Raw genomic sequence first — 20774 nt, 5'->3', positions numbered from 1 at the left:
GCCCCTCAAATGAGAGATCCTTGAGATTGAGAAACAGTCGAAATGGAACTATGAAAAAGCCATTTGACTGGGGACATAACCATTTATTAAGGGAGGGCATGCTGAATCACTTCTACTTAGCTCAATTCAACACGGTTTAAGTTCCTCTCCTTACATTGATTAAGCCTCTAAAATCATCTCTGTTCACTTCAATTACATATCTAGAGTTTTTTTCCCAAGATAAAAATGCCTTCATTCAGGACGTACAGAACTATGAACCTGCAAATATGCCTGTCATCTCCACCCAACCCTCCGCACCCCTTGAGCTGGCAGCTTAATGATACAGGAAGCCACAAGTTGACAGGATTGGTTTCGTGGGTATGTGCTTTATGAAACCTGGGCTGTCTGGATACATTTTTTGGATACTGTCAGACTGTCCCTGCAGTTGCAAGTGGAAATGCTAAGGTGCAATTAAAAAGTTATAAGACTCCTCCTGTTCCACGTAAACAGATCACAGCACAGAGATGTGACCGGAGCAGGTCAAAGGGATGACTTTTGAGACTAAGTATTGCAAGTTAAGTTACTTGATAAACATAGTACGCGTTTTTGTGACAACTGTTCACAGTTGTAATTTCTCCATGGATTTTAGGCTAATTAGTAATTTATTTGCATGCCAGAATGTTAATATGCTAAAGTAAGATATAACTCCCTAACAGTTCAGAAGTTCAACTGAAGCTACATCTCACTGTAACCACTTCAATTTCTTCAGCTTTTTAATTTCATAATTTTATACATTACTGAAGCTAATGAGGCAAATTATAGTTTGCAGACACTTAGGGAAACTGAAATGGGTGTTTTGGCTCCGGTATTGCTGCCTACAGCTGTCTTGCCAGGTGCAGCAAATAAACACAAACTAGCTCATTGATGAGCCAATCAATCTTACAACAATAATGACGCCTGAGAGTTTTTGCCGGCAGAGGATTATATGTGAAATGGGAAATAAAAATTAAAACATAGCTGAGAGTGCTGACAGATGATGACGGATAGATCACGAACACTGCTGACATCCTTGAATACAAAAAGCCTGCATATGAAAGAGCTTCACATATAACATTTCAGTTTTTTAAGGATTACAATTACATGCAAAACTGTCTGCTGACAGAATCCATCATCTCCAGCGCCCAGCATTTTAAAAAGTGGTTGCACAGATAAATTTCAGGCTAAGCTAACTGAATGCTTTCCATAATTGTTTATCAGTTTTTTTGGCTTCCGCACTCAGCACAAACATACACATACAGACACAAAAGATGTGGTAATTGGCACAGATCCAACAAGTAGTCGAAATAGAATTATGATTGAAAAAAATTAACATTGAAATTGTGCCAGACATGCATTAGCCTCCTGAAATTAACAGGATGATTTGTATGTTAATTTGGCTGAATTACATTTGGCTGAACAATGGCCTCCTGCAGGTCTGGTTAGATCTCTATTGTCCCAGTTGTGCCTGATTAAATCTGTTTTTTTGAATGATGTGACTGATAAAAGCCAGAACAGGAAAGTTTATTTTTCAGAAAGTAATAAACTGCCCATCCTGTGGGGTGTATCAGCCCAGCTGAGTCTCTTTAACTTTGATGACGTTCTCTTTTAATCTGAGGGCTGAGCTCTCTCACTCTGTAACAGTACTACTGTTTCAGCTTTGCTTTTTCCAGAGTAAATCAATGTCACAGCAGCATTTGGTTTGGCATAAAAGTGAAGGTGAAGAGTTTAAAAAACAAACAAAACAACTAAAATCAACAGGGGCAAAGAGCTAAATTACAACAGCAGGTTCTATGTACTTGCCCACAGCCGAGGACCTGCTACTGTTGAGCCCTGAAAAACAAAGGTCAATTCTAAAACGTGTGTGTTTGGGGAGAACTTCTGTTTAAGGTTAAAAAACTGACATTTGATGTCTAGTTTTTAATAGACATTTTCTGGTTTTCTTACATACCCAAAATCCCAATTTCTTTGCATTGAGAGCTGAAAATGTATAGCAATCTCTTTGGCACTCCTTCATCTTTTGTTATGAGGTGAGGTGTAACAGGACCCAAACGCAGGCACACAGACTCGGTATAAGTTAAAAACACAGCCTTTATTGATCAACAAAGGCCGGTACCTAAAGGGGCAGGACGGACTGGGGTGACCGTTCCGGAGGATGCCCACGGGGCAGGACGGACTGGGGTGACCGTTCCGGAGGATGCCCACGGGGCAGGACAGGCTCAGGTGACCGCTCCAGAGGACGGCCACGGGGCAGGACGGACTGGGGTGACCGTTCCGGAGGATGCCCATGGGGCAGGACGGACTGGGGTGACCGCTCCGGAGCACGACCACGGGGCAGGACGGGCTCAGGTGACCGCTCCGGAGGACGGCCACGGGGCAGGACGGACTGGGGTGACCATTCTGGAGGATGCATTGCCGGAGACAGGCGAGTTCTGGTGGGCCTGACTGGTAAAATACTGGAATAAAGTCATGTATTTCGGACCCGAGTCTGTGGCCGCTGGGTCCATATTTGGTCGGTCCATTCTGTTATGTGGTGAGGTGTAACAGGACCCAAACGCAGGCACACAGACTTGGGTATAAGTTCAAAACACAGTCTTTATTGATCAACAAAGGCCGGTACCTAAAGTCAATGTCTGATTCCCGAGTCGGGAGGGAAATACCACCAACTCTCACTTGTGAATAGCAAAGCCACGCCTGCTGCACATCCCAAAAAACAAATCAAATAAATGTATGCATTTCGACTGTCGCCATCTTGAGGGGTTCTTTGAGCAAGAAGTGAGCATTTGGAAGAGCTCGGGAGGAGCAGGCAGTGGACCTGACTCGATTTGATTGGGAACCCGAGGACACTATACCCCGCCCACCTGTACAGGAAACCTGACTGCATCCCTCATCATTGCACTGCCATGAATAACTGGGAAAATTCAAGAGGCATTTTTTTTTATGTTACCAGCATTACTTGTACACTTGTACTCGTGACAGCACATCAACATGTCGACTATCCATCTACACTTATCCTTTTTTACCAAACTGAGACTTTTACAAACGGTCAACTGCAGACGTTGCACTCATAACCATCAGTCTACCACGGTTTCCAAAAGTTCATGTCTGTTTGAAATATAATACAGCATTTATGTCAGTGTTTCTTTAAAAATAAAAAGCCAACATGCCTGGTTAAAAATTGCAACATGGCAAGTGCAAGGTTGGTCAAATGTTTTTTTTCAAAGCATATGTGTGCAGATACTCCTTCAGCTTTGTGCAGCTGGCTCAAAAATCAGGCAGAAACTTTCCTTGAAGCAACACTTTAAAAACAACACTGTGGTGAAGTAACATTTCACAGTCTACTATCAATGTTTAATTTTTAACTACATAACTTTTTTAGATACTTTGGCAGCAGAACATAATTTATATACAAAAATCTATTACCCTTCTGTAATGAACCTCATCAATAAATAAAAGAACATTTTTGGCTTTGTTATTGAGGAGCTGTTTACAGCAGAGACCTCACTATTATTATTTCACAGCATTTGTAGATGACTGTTGCTGTGTTTTTAGTGTACACCCCTGTGGGTATGCTCTCTAGTGTTAAATGGCCCTTTTCTTGTTGCCAAAAAAGGAAATTTAAGGAAGGTAAAGAAGGAAGAAAAAGAGAAGCAGGCTATTGTTAGCACGAAATCTCACACCAGTCCAGCAATGACGCAAGAAGAAAGGAAGTGACACAAAGTACAGAAACAAGAAAAGAGGGCAAGATGAAAAAGGAAGAGAGAATTCAAAGAAGACACCGGCGTAGTGAGAGGTTGTGGAAAAAAGATCTGAGAATATCAAAAAGGCTAGACGTCTACAAAATGAAAGCAATCATGAGCTGAAATGCCTCATGAGTCTTCACGATGTCTGGAATTGTGGAAAGAAATTGTGTGTCTGTGTGTAAGGGGCTCATCAAATCCTGGTGAGGTTCAAGAATCGGATGACATTCATAAAACAGGATCCCTGCCCGTGAACTGAGGTCCCTACAAATTATATATTACATGCAATGGGAAACTGGCATTTCATCCAACAAACATTTTGTGTTGCAGTAAATTACATGTATTTTGTGGATAATATGATAAATATGCAACAAAGATTATATGGAAGAAGGCACAACTAGATATTCTCTGAAACTGTGTGATGGAATAAGAGGTTGAAGCAGATGTGTGGATATTGGCAATTTTACCTATAGTTTAGCATCAATAATTAAAAAAGTGTAATGCTTAAATGTTTTTAAAGCATTACACTTTTTCTTAAGTTGTTTGGCCTTCACGAACATATTCAGTGCTGCAGGTAAATACTTTGAAACTATTTGAAGGCTAAACACCATTCATCCAAAATTGTCTGAATTTCTTTGTTTAGTTGAGTTTTGATGATGCTGTTGGAGAACACTGTCTAACGCCTCCAAAATGTCTTCTGAGGCGATCAATTGAGTTGTGATTTGATGGCTGTGCATGCCATAGAGTGTGACTTACATCATTTTCTCATCAAACTATTTCCTGACTTGTAATGTTCAGTGGATGGGTCTATTGACAGTCTGGAAAAGACCTTCACCATTAGTGTTATCGTTAGATAAAGGTCTTTTGGTCTATGCCACACAATGACTGTCCTTTAATGAAAATTGTGATGAATGAGGTTATTTTTTTTTTTTGTGAATGCTTGAATGACATAATGCAGCGTGGTTCTCCATCAGCCATGGGAATTTGGTTCAAACTGTTTTGTTTGGATGAGTGTATTTAATGAGATAGGAATCTATGGAGTCTAACAAGCAAGAGCCTTTTTGAAGCCAAACCGTAGTGGCTTGTTGTGGTATTGCAGTTTATGGCATTTGTGCATTGGCCTCGCTCATCTGTAGACTACAGTCTATGGTTTAACAAACCAAACCTTGTAATTTGTACCAGCGTCAGAAGCCTCAGCCACAGCCTCCTGCTGATTGGGGTATACAATCAGGAAACATGAGTCGAGTCCTTCTGGAGGACTATTACATTATGCATATGTTGCCATGAATTAAAGACATCTTGTTGTCAAGATATATTTTCTTAGTGACTGACACTCTCGCCATATGTGCCTTAATTATAAAACCTTGTTCTATGTGGATTGGATCCTCTCCTCCTGCCATGTTGATTTAGAACCAAGTTTAAGTGGGCCTGTGAACATTTTAATACATGTCAACCGCATAATTGTAACACCTGACAGGCAGCATCTGCATTGACTACATTCTTTCACCCATTTATTCAGGTTTTTCCTTTATCTTGTCCACTGCCATAGTGTTTGGCAGCTTCATGGAATACTTTTAGACTCAGGTTGCAAATTTAGGGCCGGTGAGGGAAAAAAAAATTACTCATCAAGAAGCATGCATTGAAGGTTTCACAGAGTTTGATAAGTAAAAGAATTTGTAAAAATGTATTTACTGTCAATACCATCAACCCCGCACTATTTGTGGTCTCATTTCACAGTATCGCTTCTTCTATAACCAACTCATGAGTTTTGGCCACGTTAAAGATACATTGTAGGTTTTTTTTTTATCACTAGTAGTGCTATGCAGCAATGCTTTGATGAGTACCTATTCACTTTGTTTATGTCTCACATGGCTGCATGAGGTTGCAGTTCCATGAGAATAAAGGTGCAGGGAATCGTTAACTGTACCTGAAACTCAATACAGTAGATGTGGTTGCCGAACCGTAACAAAATTGCCTGAATATAAGCCAGAACATAATCAAATCCTTCACTAAGGTGGTTTCACTTTTTGAAATCTTTTAGCAAATTTTTCCACATGATGAAAATGAGCATGTCCGACTTGTTCTGCAATCACTAATCAATTTTGCGGTGCAGCGATTTCACAGATTTGATGAGACTTTCCTTGCGTGGCTCCATCCTTCAACATCTTTGTCAAATCATTTGATAAAAGAACAAGCACTTCTTATGCTCCCATAAAGATTTAATCAAGCCTAAGGGAACAAGAGAACAGTAGAAAAAAGATCCCAGAACTATCCGTTTCAGGCCACCTACTATTTATTACTTCCCCGTTAGCTCAAGACAAGTTTTACAATCCTCTAACTGAAGTTCTGCTCTGTTGCAGGGTCCTTTGAAATAAGCTCAAAACCTGGGTCGTTTCAGGCGCACTTACAGGTGACCACAGACATGTTATTTAGGTTTTTTTTAATGAAACACCAAATGCACATAATAAAGTACACATGCCCTCCATTAACACAAGAGAGAGAGAGAGAGAGAGAGAGAGAGAGAGAGAGAGAGAGAGAGAGAGGTAGATGAAAGTAAAGACAGGAAGAGATGAAAGACACTGTCACAGCATAATGGCATTAAGATTTTCTAAGGTACAACCAACCCCATCCAATGACATAAATAGGACAGTTACACTGCAATTTGATGCACCTCTTCACTTTTGCTGCAAAGACAGGCGTGTGATGAGCAGCTTGATGTCACAGTAGTTCATGCTACTCACCACCTCTGTCTTGCACACAACTGCAAGATGCCTGAAGGTAGATTCAATTTTGTCGTATGCATTCGTGTACGCATGACTGTGTTTGTATGCGCGTGTTTTTTAGTTCTTTAACCTTTAATTCTATTTCAGTACCTGGTTTCAGTCCTTTATTCAACAAGGCATGTGCTAGTTTAACAGGCAGTGTCCCTGGTTGGTCCAAAACGCTCAGGTTATCAAATACTAAAACTGATATACACTGCTGTTGTAGTTACTCACAGTACAGTCAGTGTCATAGTAGCAATAACTAACATTTTATTTTCACCCAAATGGCAAACACACACTTTCTCTTGTGGTTTTTGTGGTTTAATTCTTATACATTTTGAGATATTTGCCACTCCAATACAATATAGATGAATGATCTCCTTTTTGGATTTACTTTTGACTGAAGAAATTGTCCAGAAAAATGTAATGGGGTTGAGTTCCACGGATTATTCAGACTACAACTACAGTAGGTCTGCTCATTAAGAGTCCTCCATGAGAAAAGAACTGAGCTACTCAGAGCTGTTGGCAGGATGCATATTGTGGACACCATCTTTCTTTGCAGACTGAGAAACACAAACCAAAACAGAGATGGAAAAGTTTTTGTAACCTGGCTCCACCACACTATTGCTCACAGCTTCAGTTTTCTTTGCTGTAGTTGTAGTCTGGAAACCCTGTTCACAATCATATTTACTCTGCAACTCTGAAGGACGGACTAATGACCACTGTAGGTGGCTAAGTGCAATGAAGTTTAACTCTAGTTGAACACTATTCTAGACTTGGGATTTTATCCTCAATTAATTTTTACCTTTTAAACTACATATTCAGGAAGAAAACTAAAAGTGAAATTATGGTGTTATTTCCAAAACTTGGCTTACATCTGTTTTTAGCTAAAAGAAGCTAGTCTCAGCCACATTCCTTACTTTGCTTGACTATGGGAGTATAATTTATATGCATGTGCCTTCTCAGGGCCAGCATTACCTGGGTACTGTGTATAAGCGAGGTCAGATTCATTACAAATAGCAAGGCCCTCACACATCACTGTCACTTTTAAAGCACTGGTTTATATTATATAATATTAATTATATATTCATAGGTAAAGTCATTCTTGAGTTTCAGCCTCCTGTATACAAAACAAACGTGTAAATAGTTTTGTTCTTTTCCAATTGGATGTAAAATGCCAAAACAGACTTTAATAGTGAATTTATCCTTTGAAGACCTTTCAGAAACTGCGTGCGTGTATGATACAGTAGGTTCTCATATTGCACTGGGTTGATCTTTTCTCTGAGCAACAAATGAAATCAAAACCATTAGCAAAGCAATGAAAAACATACACAAAAAAATCTGCACAAAAAACTCATTACACTTTACGTCCTGCTGGGTTAGTGTCTTAAGCAGATGATAGAAACAGTCAGGACTATGAGATGACTTGCTTCTAATGTCACACTGCTGCAATCTACTCCTCCTACTGATGACTATCTTTGTAGCCTAGGGCTAAATAATACTCCAACTGTTCCCCTCCAGGGTTCACTCCATCACCGATTCCTCTAACTGCCTGTAAAACCCTGAACTTGGCAGTGCAAACATGGGTCCTGTGTACTTTAGATGAGACTAGTACATGCAGAAGGAAAGAGTGTGTAGACAAGGTGGGTTTATCCTCAAGACAAGCAATGGCCTTTGCGAGGGATTAATCCAAACTGTCAACTGCAAACTGTGAAGCAGGAGCCGGGTGAGTTTTTACTGCCTGTGGGACAAAAAGAAGAAATTCCTGCCTGCTGATGCGCCAGATAATCCATAGCTTTCATAGGCAGGTCATTCTGGTTGTGTCATCCTTTGTGTCTCCTACCACAGAGTACATGTGTGATGTTTTGCTCCTGTGCTGCTCTGTGTAACAGAAAGTGTTTCTTCCCATGTTAATGATGTCTCTCTTATCAGCTGGCAGACCATATATTCTCTCCCCTGAATGCCTCCGCAGAGGTAGCATATCTATTTCCACAGCTTCAATGCTTAAAGGTAATGATCCAGTGTTCTCATTCACAGAGTGTCTTCTTGCTGGCAGGAAGTCTGGTCTTTGTAAGGAGTGCTGGAGTGTGTGGAGCTGGCAGGAGAATAGGGAGCTGTCGCACACACTGGGACTGGACCGACACCAGTCTGAGATACTGTGGTCAGATCCTGCTCTGCTGTCTGAACTGTCTCTGACCTTCTGCCCAAGTCCCTGGCCCGTAGCCAAGCTCAATAGTCGAGGGATTGTAACCATGGATGCAGAGGCTGCCACGGCAGCAGCAAGATGGTGGCGCTCAGTAGAAGTCACTTTGGTGTCTGTAATCACTGCGGCAGGAGAAGCTACTGCAGCTGAACTAGAGAATGAGGTGGAGTTGAAGAGAGCGGCAACTCTCTGGTAGTATCGCGTCCTAATGACCCTTGCTGAGCGGTACAGGTCCCCAATAAAGCAGTAACAGATGGGGTTGAGGCTGGAGTTTGTCAGGCCCAACCACTGGGCAAATGGCCGTGTCTGCAAGATCCAAGAAGATGGCTTTTGTTCACAGTCAATCCAAAGGTCAGCCAAGTAGAGAGGCAGCCAGGACACCGCAAACAGAATCACCAGACACACCACCATTTTAGCAATCTTCTGACGAGTCTGTAGGCGCGAAGCATGAAGAGCTTGGCTGCGAGGATCGAGATCAGTGAAAGTGGATTTTTTCCCTCCCCAAAGCCGCCGGCCGGTCAGAAAGCCTATGGTGAGGTTGAAGGTCACGGGCAAACAGTAGAGCATCACAAAGAGCAGCACGTTGTATCTGAAAGAGAAGTGAAACCATTCAAACTGAGATACAAATGTAATCACCTTCTCAAACCATAGTCACAGATTTGTAATATCTTTAAACAGATGAGTGTTTATTTTATCCACCTACACTACATACATAATGAACCACTAACACAGACTTCCTGCAGTGCATTGACACTCTTCATATTCTGCTATTTAGAGATGCCTGGTGGGTTAGTGACCTTTTTATCCCAACAACAAAATGCTCTATTTGACATTATGGATTGCAGCTAACTCATAGTTATCAGGAACACAATGGAGTCTTCTCGAGACTATCTAATTTTCTCCTGTAATAGACAAGATACAGGGATCAATATGATAATATAAGAACCAGCAGTATTGTCTTACAGCCCCTGAGGGAATCAGGTTTGAGGGTGTTGCTGTGTAATCATTGCTATTTTTAACACTTTGCCACACACAGTTGGAAATTGATTAACAGATAATAAAACCATAATGGCACAACAGACAAATGATGAAAGTACAGTGTACAAATAGAAATTATCAACAGACTCATTTGACAACTCATGATTAGGTCAAAATATAAGAGGACAATACAGGAGGTTAAAAAAGAGCTTGTCTACGTCTGTGCAAACTGCTGAATTTGTCAGTCTGACTTTTCAAGTATAGCATTTAAAAGCATTGCAGGTCTGAAATTGGTCCTTGTGTAAGAACCAAAGATACGCCAAACTTTAAGAACTATCATGGATAGCCATTGCATTGCCTCACACCTTTTGTTCGAGTGTCTCACTAGTAGACCGAAAAGACTACAATCAACAACCAAACAGCCAACTGGCACATAAATGATGCAGTAATTTGCTTGCCCCTTCCACTCTAACATGCTCAGTTGATCATTTGAAATCTAATAACTGGCAAAAGAGGTGGACAGTACAAAAACCACAGCCCAACAGCACTTAAGGCTGACTCTCAGTTTGGTGTGTCAGCACCCTCAAGCTCCAGTTTTCCAACTCTGACGGTCATGAATGAACCGATTCAAAATCTTGTTATACAAAATAGGTCATTCAGCTCTCATATATTCTTTAGTCTGTCAGAGTACCTACCCCTGTTTAAGGCGATGCTGAGGCCACTCCTCTTGACAGACCAAGATGGTGAAAGTCTCAAAGGTGATCTCTCGCCGCCTGTTCATCACTGCAATTGGCGCGCACATCATGGAGGACACCATCCACACTACAGCGACGGTGGCCAAGATCCGGCGGCGGGTAAACATGGAGCGAGCGCGCAGCGGCGATCGAACGCTGTAGTAACGATTCACGCTGATCACCGTCAGCGTTAACACGCTGGCCGAGACCGAGACAGCCTGTGTGAAGGGCACGGCGCGACATAACAGGTCACCGTAGACCCAGGCGGTGTAGATCTGGTTCCCCAGAGTGATGGGCATGCACACACACACCACAGCCAGGTCACACACCGCCAGGTTCACCAGAAGACTGCGTGTTGCGCTGACACCGGCAAGCCGCCGACTGCGCCTGCTGGTGAGGACTCGCAGGGACATTAGATTCCCAATGATTCCCAAAATAAAAGACAGACAGTACATGATGGTCAATGCGATGGTGTTGGGCTCATGGAGGGTCCAAAGCAGCATGCTCTCCAGGTCTGCCAAATCATTAGAGTAGTTGGAAAGTAACAAAGGAAAGGTGGAGGTGGATGGTTGTCCAAAGGCTGATGAGGAGGTGGTAGAGAATAAGGGGAAGGCGATGAAGGAGGAGTACGGGACAAGGGAGGAAGGCAGCAGAGAGGGCAGCGGCTGGTGGAGGGAGTCAGTGGGGGAGCTGAATGTAGAGAGAGGCCTGAAAGCGCTGTGGAAGCTGTAGGTGTGGTTGAGTTTTTCCTGAGAGCCATCGGACTGCAGCAGTGGGGAGAAGCTGGCCTGAACTGAGGTCCAGTCTGATTGCTGTTCCTGTGAAGGACCCATGCTGCTACAAACAAAACCACAGCTGGAGAGGTGCGGAAACCTCTCAGCTGTAAGGCTTACTGTATAGGTTTTCCCTGACTCTTCATTAAAATCCGAAAGGGCAGAAAATCCACACCAAAAATGTCACCTCAAGTTCCACGTTCAAACCTTGTGATGATCCTTCTTAAGTGTGTGGGTAAAAATCTCTGTCGCAAAGTGAAAATTCTCCATCTTGTGCCACTTCCTGTGAGTCAGCTGTGGTCATGTTCAGCACTGGTCCCAGTGCAGTTCTTCTATAACATTATGTACATTCATCCCTTCAGGGAGTGGCTGTCTGAACGCGATAATCCACCACCAGAGAGTAAGAGAGTCTCTCACCTTCGGGGAAAGTAGACCTCACGCTGACTCTCTCCTCCTCATCGCACCTTCAGTCTATCACACATTTAGATCTGTTGAGAGAAACATGACAGATTTCAGAGATGGTTTCCAACTACAGCTGTATTAAGAGGAAATAACACACTCTATGATGGAAAAAACACTGAAACGCTTTTAACGTCTCCTCGAGGTGAGTTTGGATCGTAGCTTCTCTCTGCGAGGCTGGAGAAACATTCAAAATAAGGAGCAAAGTGAGTAAATAACTTCATATTTACCGTCATTTTAAGGGACTCGTTAAAAATAAGCACATCTGAGTCATTAAATATTAATTTATCAATTTCAGGGAGCACAGTATCACCTAGAATATAAAATCCAAGCGTATTTGTTTCACTTATGACCAAAGAGAGTCTGCTGCCTCAGTCACCACAACCATGAAATGTCACAAAGCAGCAAGACTTTTAAAAATAAATTATTTCAACTTTAAATGGTTAAAAGGAAAAGAGGAGTAGCAATGATGATGGTAGGAATAATGAGCTAACTCACAGAGAAAAGCAGATTCCAGTTAGTGTTTAGCCTACTCACCAAAGATCATGTTGGATGCTGGAGGAGGCAGCAGGATGCTGACTGAAGATCTGCACCAAGAACGGGAAAAAAACAACAACAACAAAAAAACCCGGAGAGTGTTGTAAAGTTGCTCCTGGATTGCTTCCAACCTTTATATTCGCTTTATAATCCGAGTTGCGATCCCATAATGGTTTTGATGTTGTGTTTTCCGTCCGCTTCTCTTCTGACACGGACGGGCTCCTCGGTTGTCTGCGCTCCTGCCGGCGGGAGTAGCGAGCCCATCCACCACTGCCTGCAGGACTGAATGAGGGAGAGAGAGAGCGGAATGAAGTCAGGGAGGGAGCAGCTGCTACACACACACACACACACTAACATACACTAACACACACACTAACATACACTAACACATTCTCCACTTATGGCACGACATTGCAATCAATCAGAAAGTGTCTGTCACTTCCCTCCGGGGGGTTGCGTCTCCTAAAGTGAGGGCACGTCACGCTTCAGTTAACCTACAACCCGACAAGATTGGCAGATGCCTCCTGAAACTCACAAGTAGCATTTATTCCATTTTCTCCTCTGGTTGATCGCAGCGTATTGACACGCAGCTTATTGTCCTGTCACGTGTTGACAGCAGTGGCTGTTTCTGACCAGATCACTCAAAGAACTCCATTTATAAAGCTTATGTAGGTTTATTTTTGATATTTTTCTGTTACAGTAACTACAATCCTGTCAAAGCACTGATGATAAATGTCAGGGTCAGTAGTTTGCAGGAAAGGCTAATGAGTCCATTTAATTATTTGAGAATCCGCAGAAGAGGAAGTTTTGTGTACAGAACCCGGAGTGGCCATATAGTGAGAAAAAACATTTAAATTGTGCGCACGAGATACAAAATCGAGGCCACTAGATACTAAATCCTGAGCACGAAATAGCATCTCGTTCCCACGTTTGTATTAATTCGTTAGCATGTTTTTATTAATTCCCACGCATGTAAGTAATTCGTGCACAGGAGATACGTTTATATAGAGAGAGACAGCACAGCACAGCACAATAGGCTTTCTCCTCTCAGCATGAAGTGCACTGCACCTGCTTCAGTTGATCATCTATAAAGTCGAAAGGATCCTCAAAGTGAGCATATTGCCATACTACAATCCACAAGCTCTCAATATCTTTACTACTGCCTTTTAGTAATAATAATAATAATAATAATAATCTTTTCCATCTCTTGTATTACAGTTTTCCTTGCTTAACTGAGTTGTTGGCATAGCCACCTTGGCCAGTCTGACTAATCAGTGACAGATATGGATATGATCAGTATAAAACAGCAAGTGCAGGTGGATTGTAAAAAACTGTCGGCTAGTTTTCCTCAGTTCATACACACACTGTCATTTCAGACGATCTGAAGCCTGGCTGTGGTGGCCAGGCTCCACAGCCTCACTTTGAGGATGTTATTGACAGATTGACAGGATGTTATTGACTTTATAGATGGTCAACTGACAGTTGAAGCAGGTGCAGTGCACTTCATACTTAGAGGAGTAAGCCGGTTGTGCTGTGCTCTCTCTACATACAAAGATGTCTTTAATCATTTTTAAAATCAATATAATTAAAACATGTGCACAAGATAGTAAATCATGGCCTAAATTTAGTATTTTGTGCGCACAATTAAAAACATTTTCTCTCTATGGCCACTTTGGGACTCCATAGTTGGGTGTGCAATGCAATCAAACTTTGCATCCGCTTCTGTACAATTTGAAGGTTGCACTTTACTTATGTGGATTTTCTTCTTCATCATTTCAGCTTGTCCAGAATTGGAAATGCACAAACATAGGTTTTCTGCGTGTTAATTCCCTTCAAGCAGACTCCATTTTATTTCAGAATTCAACATATGGGCACAATGCAAACCAAAAAGTAAATTATGCACGTTTGGATGCAGGTAAACTGTCTCCTGCCCAACTGTTGCTGGGTCAACAGCTGAAAACAAAACAACTGCTGTGCTCTTAATGCCTCAGCGGTACAGCAAAGTGCACAAACAAATAAGGACAGCTGAAACAAAAACACTACCAGAGACAGTGACCTTCCAAAACTACAAGAGGGAGAGAGTCATTGTTAGATTCAGAAATTCATGGCAGCCGTGCTGTTGTGAAACATACAACCAAACACCTCCAGCACCTTTGCGAGACATAGGCCACACCTGCTAAAAAGTAGAAGGGAAAGTTTTCCAAAAACCAAAGAAGACACGTCGGGACGATTCCCGGCATCAATCAGTGAACCAGCAGACACTAGTAGTGATGCAGCACCTGTTTCTTACTGAATGTTCAAACATAAAGTCAAATTAATATTGTTAAATTAAATGTTTATGTTGAATAAAAAAAATAACCCAGTTACAAAAGTAAAGGACCGGAAATTGTTTAAATTAAGAAGAAGCATTGATAATCTACAAAAGAAAGATGAACAATGTTTAGATCGCGTTTCACAGAACATTGAGCGCTAAATGCAGAGTAAACGGTCAGCGCCTCGTCAAGCTGCTGGCATTCATTAAAACAATTAAAATGATATGCTGTACTCAGGAAAAAAAACACTGGTGGCTGCAGTGGTGGCAGAGTGTCGGCTGGTTTCGGTGCATGCTAATTGGTTAGGATTAACCCGAGGTCTACGCCCTGTAGGATTGAACGACTGCTAACGATTCACTATGGAGCGATGTTGTTGTTACATCTGCTATAATCATATCATATAACTGTATGATTACACAATGGCTCAACAGTCACAGAGATTTACAAAAGTATTATTTCCGGTGAGAAGGGGGAAAAAAATCCAGTAGTGCAAAATATTGACTTTTGCCTTTAGTTTCCAAAGTCATTTTATAGATAAATGTGAAGACGGCACTTCCGTTTAAACCATGTAAAAAAAAAAAAAAAACTAAAAAAAAACGAGGTGTAAATACAAAATGCTAGGTGGGTCTGTCTCTTTTAAAGACAGACCTGCAAACCTGACATTCACTGAATACAGGGACAAACATAAATGATTCAGTCTTTAAAATGGAACTGAATAATAAATATCATGAGCAGACTTAGAACTTCAACAATAACTTTCATGCCAGCAGTCAATATTGCAGAATGAGATCTTTTTTCTTTTTTCAGTTTTTTTAAATTTATAGTAGCTGTCTACTCTTGGAAGAAGAGGAATTGTTACTCTATTATATTGGATGTGACAGCTTTTCCTCTTTTATCTCTCTTACTGTGAGAGAAGGAGACTGTTTTGCATAAAATATAGACTATATTAAAGTTTTCCTGCTGTCATTTTAAAAACTTCTGTGTTTCATAATGGAATTGTTATTCAAAGTGAAGCAGATGAGGGCAAAACGCCAATTTGAGCAGCAAAGAGGGTCAATTTAACTTTAAGTGCAGCAGACATGCCAAAACAAATGTGTTGCTTGGTTTACTCTCAAATTAAAAGTGTGAGATGTAGCTATTTTGGCCTCAGCCATGAACTTCCTGTTTATAAATGGGCTGGAGACACAACCTGTCCACCTGAGTCAAAATAAATGAATCCCCTGCAGAGAGTGACAGCCAGGCGTGCATAAATTGGAACTCAGCCGATTTGATTAAAATGTGATATGACAGGGAATTATTAATTCACTGATACTGGCCTGAAAAGACGAGGCCCAGTGATACACGTCCATGAAATTTTTATTTAACATTCCTAGTCAATTAGATTAAATTCTTCTTTTCTATATGATCTCAAATTTAATCTTCCAAGGTCTGTGCACATGGGGCTAGTCCTCCAGAGGCCTTTCTGTGCTCAGCGGTTATCAATATTAACAGAAAGAGGGGTCAAATCTGCTGACCTATACAATTATTCCATCCCATTTAATTAATTTATGCAATCCTTTTATCATACCAACAGCAGTGAGAATCATAGAAGTGGTTTCAAACATTAGCGGCTACTCAGTAAAATGCAATACAAAGCATCTGTAACACTAATACATGATGTGCATTGGCATGGCTTTATGTAAACACAACAGAACATTTGTATATTTTAAAGGGAATAAATGAAAATGTCAGATCCTGCATTTTTGTTTTGACTCATTCTAAGAACTCAAGGTGAAAATATGTCTCTGCCTTTCAGTAAAAATTGCAGTAACACAATATAAAAATACTTCAATGCAAGTGTAACTCCTTCATTCGTAATGTTACTTAGTGTCCAAAGTAATAGTACTCATTAAATGCTGTGGCTCTTGTTAGTGTTTAGTGTTGGGGAGTAACCACAATTAATGGAGTAATATAAATTACCGCTAAATGTTGCTGTAATCTGTAACATCCGTCCAGTAACTATATCTGCTTTAAGTTGAACAGGGTCATGGGGGAGCTGGCAGAGTTGACTTTGGGCAAAGGCGGAGAACACCTTGGAAAGGTTGCCCTCGTTTCAATCAAGCTCCAGCTGAGGCTTGAACCCAGAACCTTCTTGCTGTGAGGCGACGGTGCTAACCACTGAACCACTGGAAAGGCTCACATCTGAATATATTATATGTTATATGTAGAATATAACATTCAGTATGTCGCTGTGCATCTTCTGTGTTTGTCTGAACGGGCTCCATTCTTTTCCGGGTTCTCTGAATGTTTTCAAGATTTTTCCATTTAAATAAACCGCAGATATTCTTCCATAAGAGTAGGAAGCAACAGGGTGTTTTTATTGACATCATGAACACTTTCTTGTGGTCTTAATTTCTTGTGGCCTTAACTAGTCATTGCTGACTAATGAAAACTTTGGAGGAGTGTGTGCCAGGTGGGTAAGATACTTGGTACAGTGAATGCTGCAGAGTAAATGCCATTCAGTCACTTTACGGCGGTGATGATTGTTTGCAGTGCCTTGTTTAGAGACTCTGTGAAAAGGGCAGAGAAAACAAAGGGCAACAGCATTCATCCACCTCCCGCTGCACTTCGTAGCACATCAGGATGAGTCTGAATCAAATCACAACATGAGCAAGTTGACATGGCCGTCTTTTGTTACTCATATAACATGAACATTGAGGCTTAAAGGGAAAAATGATATCTTTATATTTAGCATTTTGATGCCATATGTTTTAGAGAACTGATGTAATCCTGTGTTATTTCAGCCCATTCGTTTGTATTCACAGGTCAGATCTGGTTTTTTTGGAAGTTGGAAATTTGCAAGTATACACGTAGTTGCTTTAAAAAAAAAATTGTCACTCATCTAACAAAAATATGTTTATTTCACTTATATGCAGCCATGGTGATAGGTTTGCTGTCATTTGTACAGGTATCGACCGTGTTAAAAACAAAATGTATGTAGGATGTAAACATCACTCCTAATGTACGTTTTTCTACAGAGTGAATTTGAAGCTCAGTTCGGGGTGACTCTGGCCGTTGCCACTCTGGCAGTGTCTGACTCAGCATTACTCCCCAATAATCCAGAAAAGGAGGTGGTGCATGGGTCAGGCTGAGGCCAAAAGTAGCCTGGAAACCTGCAGGCAGCGAGCCAACTGTGACATCACCCATCTGTCACTTAAAGCAGCTCTGTCCTTAACCATATAGAACGGGTGAGTTGTGTCTTACCTTTGTTATTTTTACTGTTGTCCGATATCGATCTTTGGAGATTTTATCGGTCTAATTTCTGATTTTATTCGCCTCAGCCTTGTGATGTTTTAATCCTGGGAATACCATGTATTCTTTTATAAGGACTTTGTAACTTTGTTTTGAAAAGTGCTGAAGAACTGCAGTTGCAATTGGTTTAATTTTTTAGTTCTGTAGGTTGCTGCTTGGTTTTTGACACATCTGCTTCTAAAACATCCTCGTCCACGTCAGTTTTTGTCTTTAGTTCTAATTGTGAAATAGTAAAAGTAAAAAATAGAATTCACCTAAGTGGCAAATTGTTAAACGTTCAAGAGTGAAATATACAACAAATATTACAATACTCCAAATACCTGCAAAGAAAACAATAAGCTAGAAACACAATAAATCTCGTGCCAAAAGTTTACAATTCAACAGGTGTATAGCTTGAGAGAAAGGAGTGCATTTCCTTAAAGAGAGGAACTGCTGTGGTAGAACCATCTCTAACAATCCTCAGAGCCTTTTGGTGCAGGCAGATTTCATCCGCTGAAGAGATGGATGCAGTGATCAGTAGTTTAACATGTAGTAAATTCACTTCAAGGGGTCTATTTTTTTTCCAATTACACATACACACACTGTTGTCCCATGTTAGAGCAGACACTTATGATGCAGGTTTTGATTTGGGTGCCGGGTTTCACCATGTGGCAGAACCACTGCATCGCTCGATGGATGGATTGTATGTGACTGGACCACATTGTGCTTGTAACTGTGTTCACATGTTTCATTCATGCTGTGATATAGTGTGGTGACAAAGTTGTACATACAACTGAAGGTACATTCTCCCACAGCTACAAAAGAGTCCTGTGCAGTTCTTTTATTCAGTGAAAATGTTCTCTCAACATGTTTCAACCTAACTGATAGATTCTCACCCAGGGCTTCCATTTGATGGATAGATATGACAGCTGCTGGAAGAAAAAAAAGGTTGTGATCCTTGAATAAAAACTTGCATTCTTAACAGTAACTGTACTCAGATAGTTGTCCACTTAGTTTAAGAGTCAAAATCCTGCTGATAGAACTCCCCGTCAGTCTGAGAGCATCATCCATCACTTAAAGTGAAGCAGCGCTCTTTTTCTGCTCAGCTCAAACAAGCTGACTTGATTGCTTTTGTCGATAAATTTCACCCTTACAGCAAGTCCCTGACAAATGTGATGCGACACAAAAACAAGCAACAGAAATCAAGTTTCCAAAAGGGCAGCTTCAAAGGGTAATTCACCAGGAGTTCTGGTTAACGGGGTTTTAAAAGCCACATATTCTCCAATATGGTCTGTGCATTTATGAGAATAAAGACATGATGACTCAAATGAGCCAAAAAAAAGAAACTAAAATGCAGATGTAATTTTAGTGGCATATTTTCATTTATTCATGTGACACAGAGAGAGCTCTCACCAAATCCTCAGTATCTGATGCAATACTCCACTGCTCACTATTATTCTGAGGATATGCAACCACATGCTGTGACAAACTGCCATTCAACACAGCCATTGCTATAAACATTGTTCTTCCCCAATGTTTACTACATTTAAACAGCTAAGAGTCCATTAGCAAGCTCGTTAGTTTGGTTGATACCAGGACAATAAAGTTGACGTGTTTTATTAAAAAGACATATTTGCCCCGTCTCATCTACAAACCATGCAGTGGTTGAAAATTAAATAGAAACAAAGTGGGTGAGCGAGGAAGCAAAGTTCCTCCATCTTAAACACATTTTGGTGGCTTTGTTCTCTCAAAGGTCAAGTTGACACAAAAGATTTGCAGATTTTGTACAAGTGAACGCGCGCTGATTGTGTCAATTCAACTGCAGCGGATTGTTTAATATGCTTGCACTGTTAGACTGAGTTGTTTCAAGAAAAAAGGGGAAGGGTCACATTACTCGTACAAAAAATAACCAGGGAATTTGTCAGTTTCTTTCTGTTTTTTTCCTATTTTATAGAGAGCAAATGTTTTATAAAAAGTTGCAGCAGAGACATTGCATTGCAAAGAGGAGCAGGGAAATAGGTGAAAGATAAAAAAAAAAATAAAGCTACAACAGCACTGACTCAGACAGAAACATAAAGAGACCATCTTCTCTTCCTGTGTTGGTATATTCATCTCTTCCGATAAAGCTGTCCGGCTACTCTTCTAACTCGATCGTCCTTGCCACTCTTAGAATTTGGATTCAATTTCCCTTTCACTTTAAATTTCCTAGAGATTCTTCTCTGGGTCTGATTAATAACCATCACTCATTCCTACCTTCTGTAGTGACAAAACCTTTTCACAGTGGAAAAGAAGGGGACTGAAGTGTTTCAGGGATCTTTTTGACGGTGGACAGTTCTCTAGCTTCGACTCTCTATGTAAGAGATGCGATCTGGACCGTTTAAATGTCTTCCGATACTTTCACGTCTGTCACTTTGTCGTGAAACAGTTCCCTTCATACCCTAACCACCCATGCAAAACACTTTGGGAAAGCCTAATGGACACACATCCAACTCAGAAGGGACTGTTCTCTAAAATAAAGACATCTCAGTCTGCTGCTGTGACAAGTCAGTATGTCCCTGACCTGAAGATTAGCCTGGACCAGTGACACAATCTGAGTGCTGTATCCATTTGTCCATGTCTGTTGAAGCATGTACAGTATCTATCCATGTCTGTCTGTCTGTGTGTGTGTGTGTGTGTGTGTCTTCTTCACAGTATGTTGAACATCCTTTTGGGACGGGAAGTGATTATCATAAATCATTAGTGCTGCAATTTCTCTGTGGTTATGCCAGGATCCCTGCTGAAGGCACATATGAATCATGTTCACACACAAACAAACACACACAGAGACAGACACACACGCACACAGAATTGTCTCATTTCTGCCATTAATTGAATCTCTGAAAGTGTTAAATGAACCGTCTCAGTCATCAAGATGTGTGTGTGAGGACAATCCATTTTTTTAGGCAGCGCTAACCCCTCCACCCACACACACACACACACACACCGTGCACA

General features: G+C 41.1%; 1 protein-coding gene across 1 annotated transcript; it reads right to left on the bottom strand.

Moving 5' to 3' along the window:
• Positions 1 to 8250: 8250 nt before the first annotated feature.
• Positions 8251 to 11396, bottom strand: LOC138209301 (neuropeptide FF receptor 1-like). The gene is made up of 2 exons (XM_069167775.1): positions 10394 to 11396; positions 8251 to 9309 (listed from the first exon to the last, which is right to left on the bottom strand). The coding sequence occupies exons 1-2, from the start codon at positions 11263 to 11265 to the stop codon at positions 8316 to 8318; spliced, it is 1866 nt and encodes a 621-aa protein (XP_069023876.1). The 5' UTR covers positions 11266 to 11396; the 3' UTR covers positions 8251 to 8315.
• Between the last annotated feature and the right edge of the window lie 9378 nt (positions 11397 to 20774).

The sequence above is a fragment of the Embiotoca jacksoni genome, unplaced genomic scaffold (assembly GCF_022577435.1).
Source record: "Embiotoca jacksoni isolate LCO1_2020_lvr unplaced genomic scaffold, fEmbJac1.0.p SCAF_4, whole genome shotgun sequence".
Classification (NCBI taxonomy): Eukaryota; Metazoa; Chordata; class Actinopteri; family Embiotocidae; genus Embiotoca; species Embiotoca jacksoni.
Note: the sequence above shows the minus strand (reverse complement) of the source record. Positions and strands in the feature narration are given on the sequence as shown.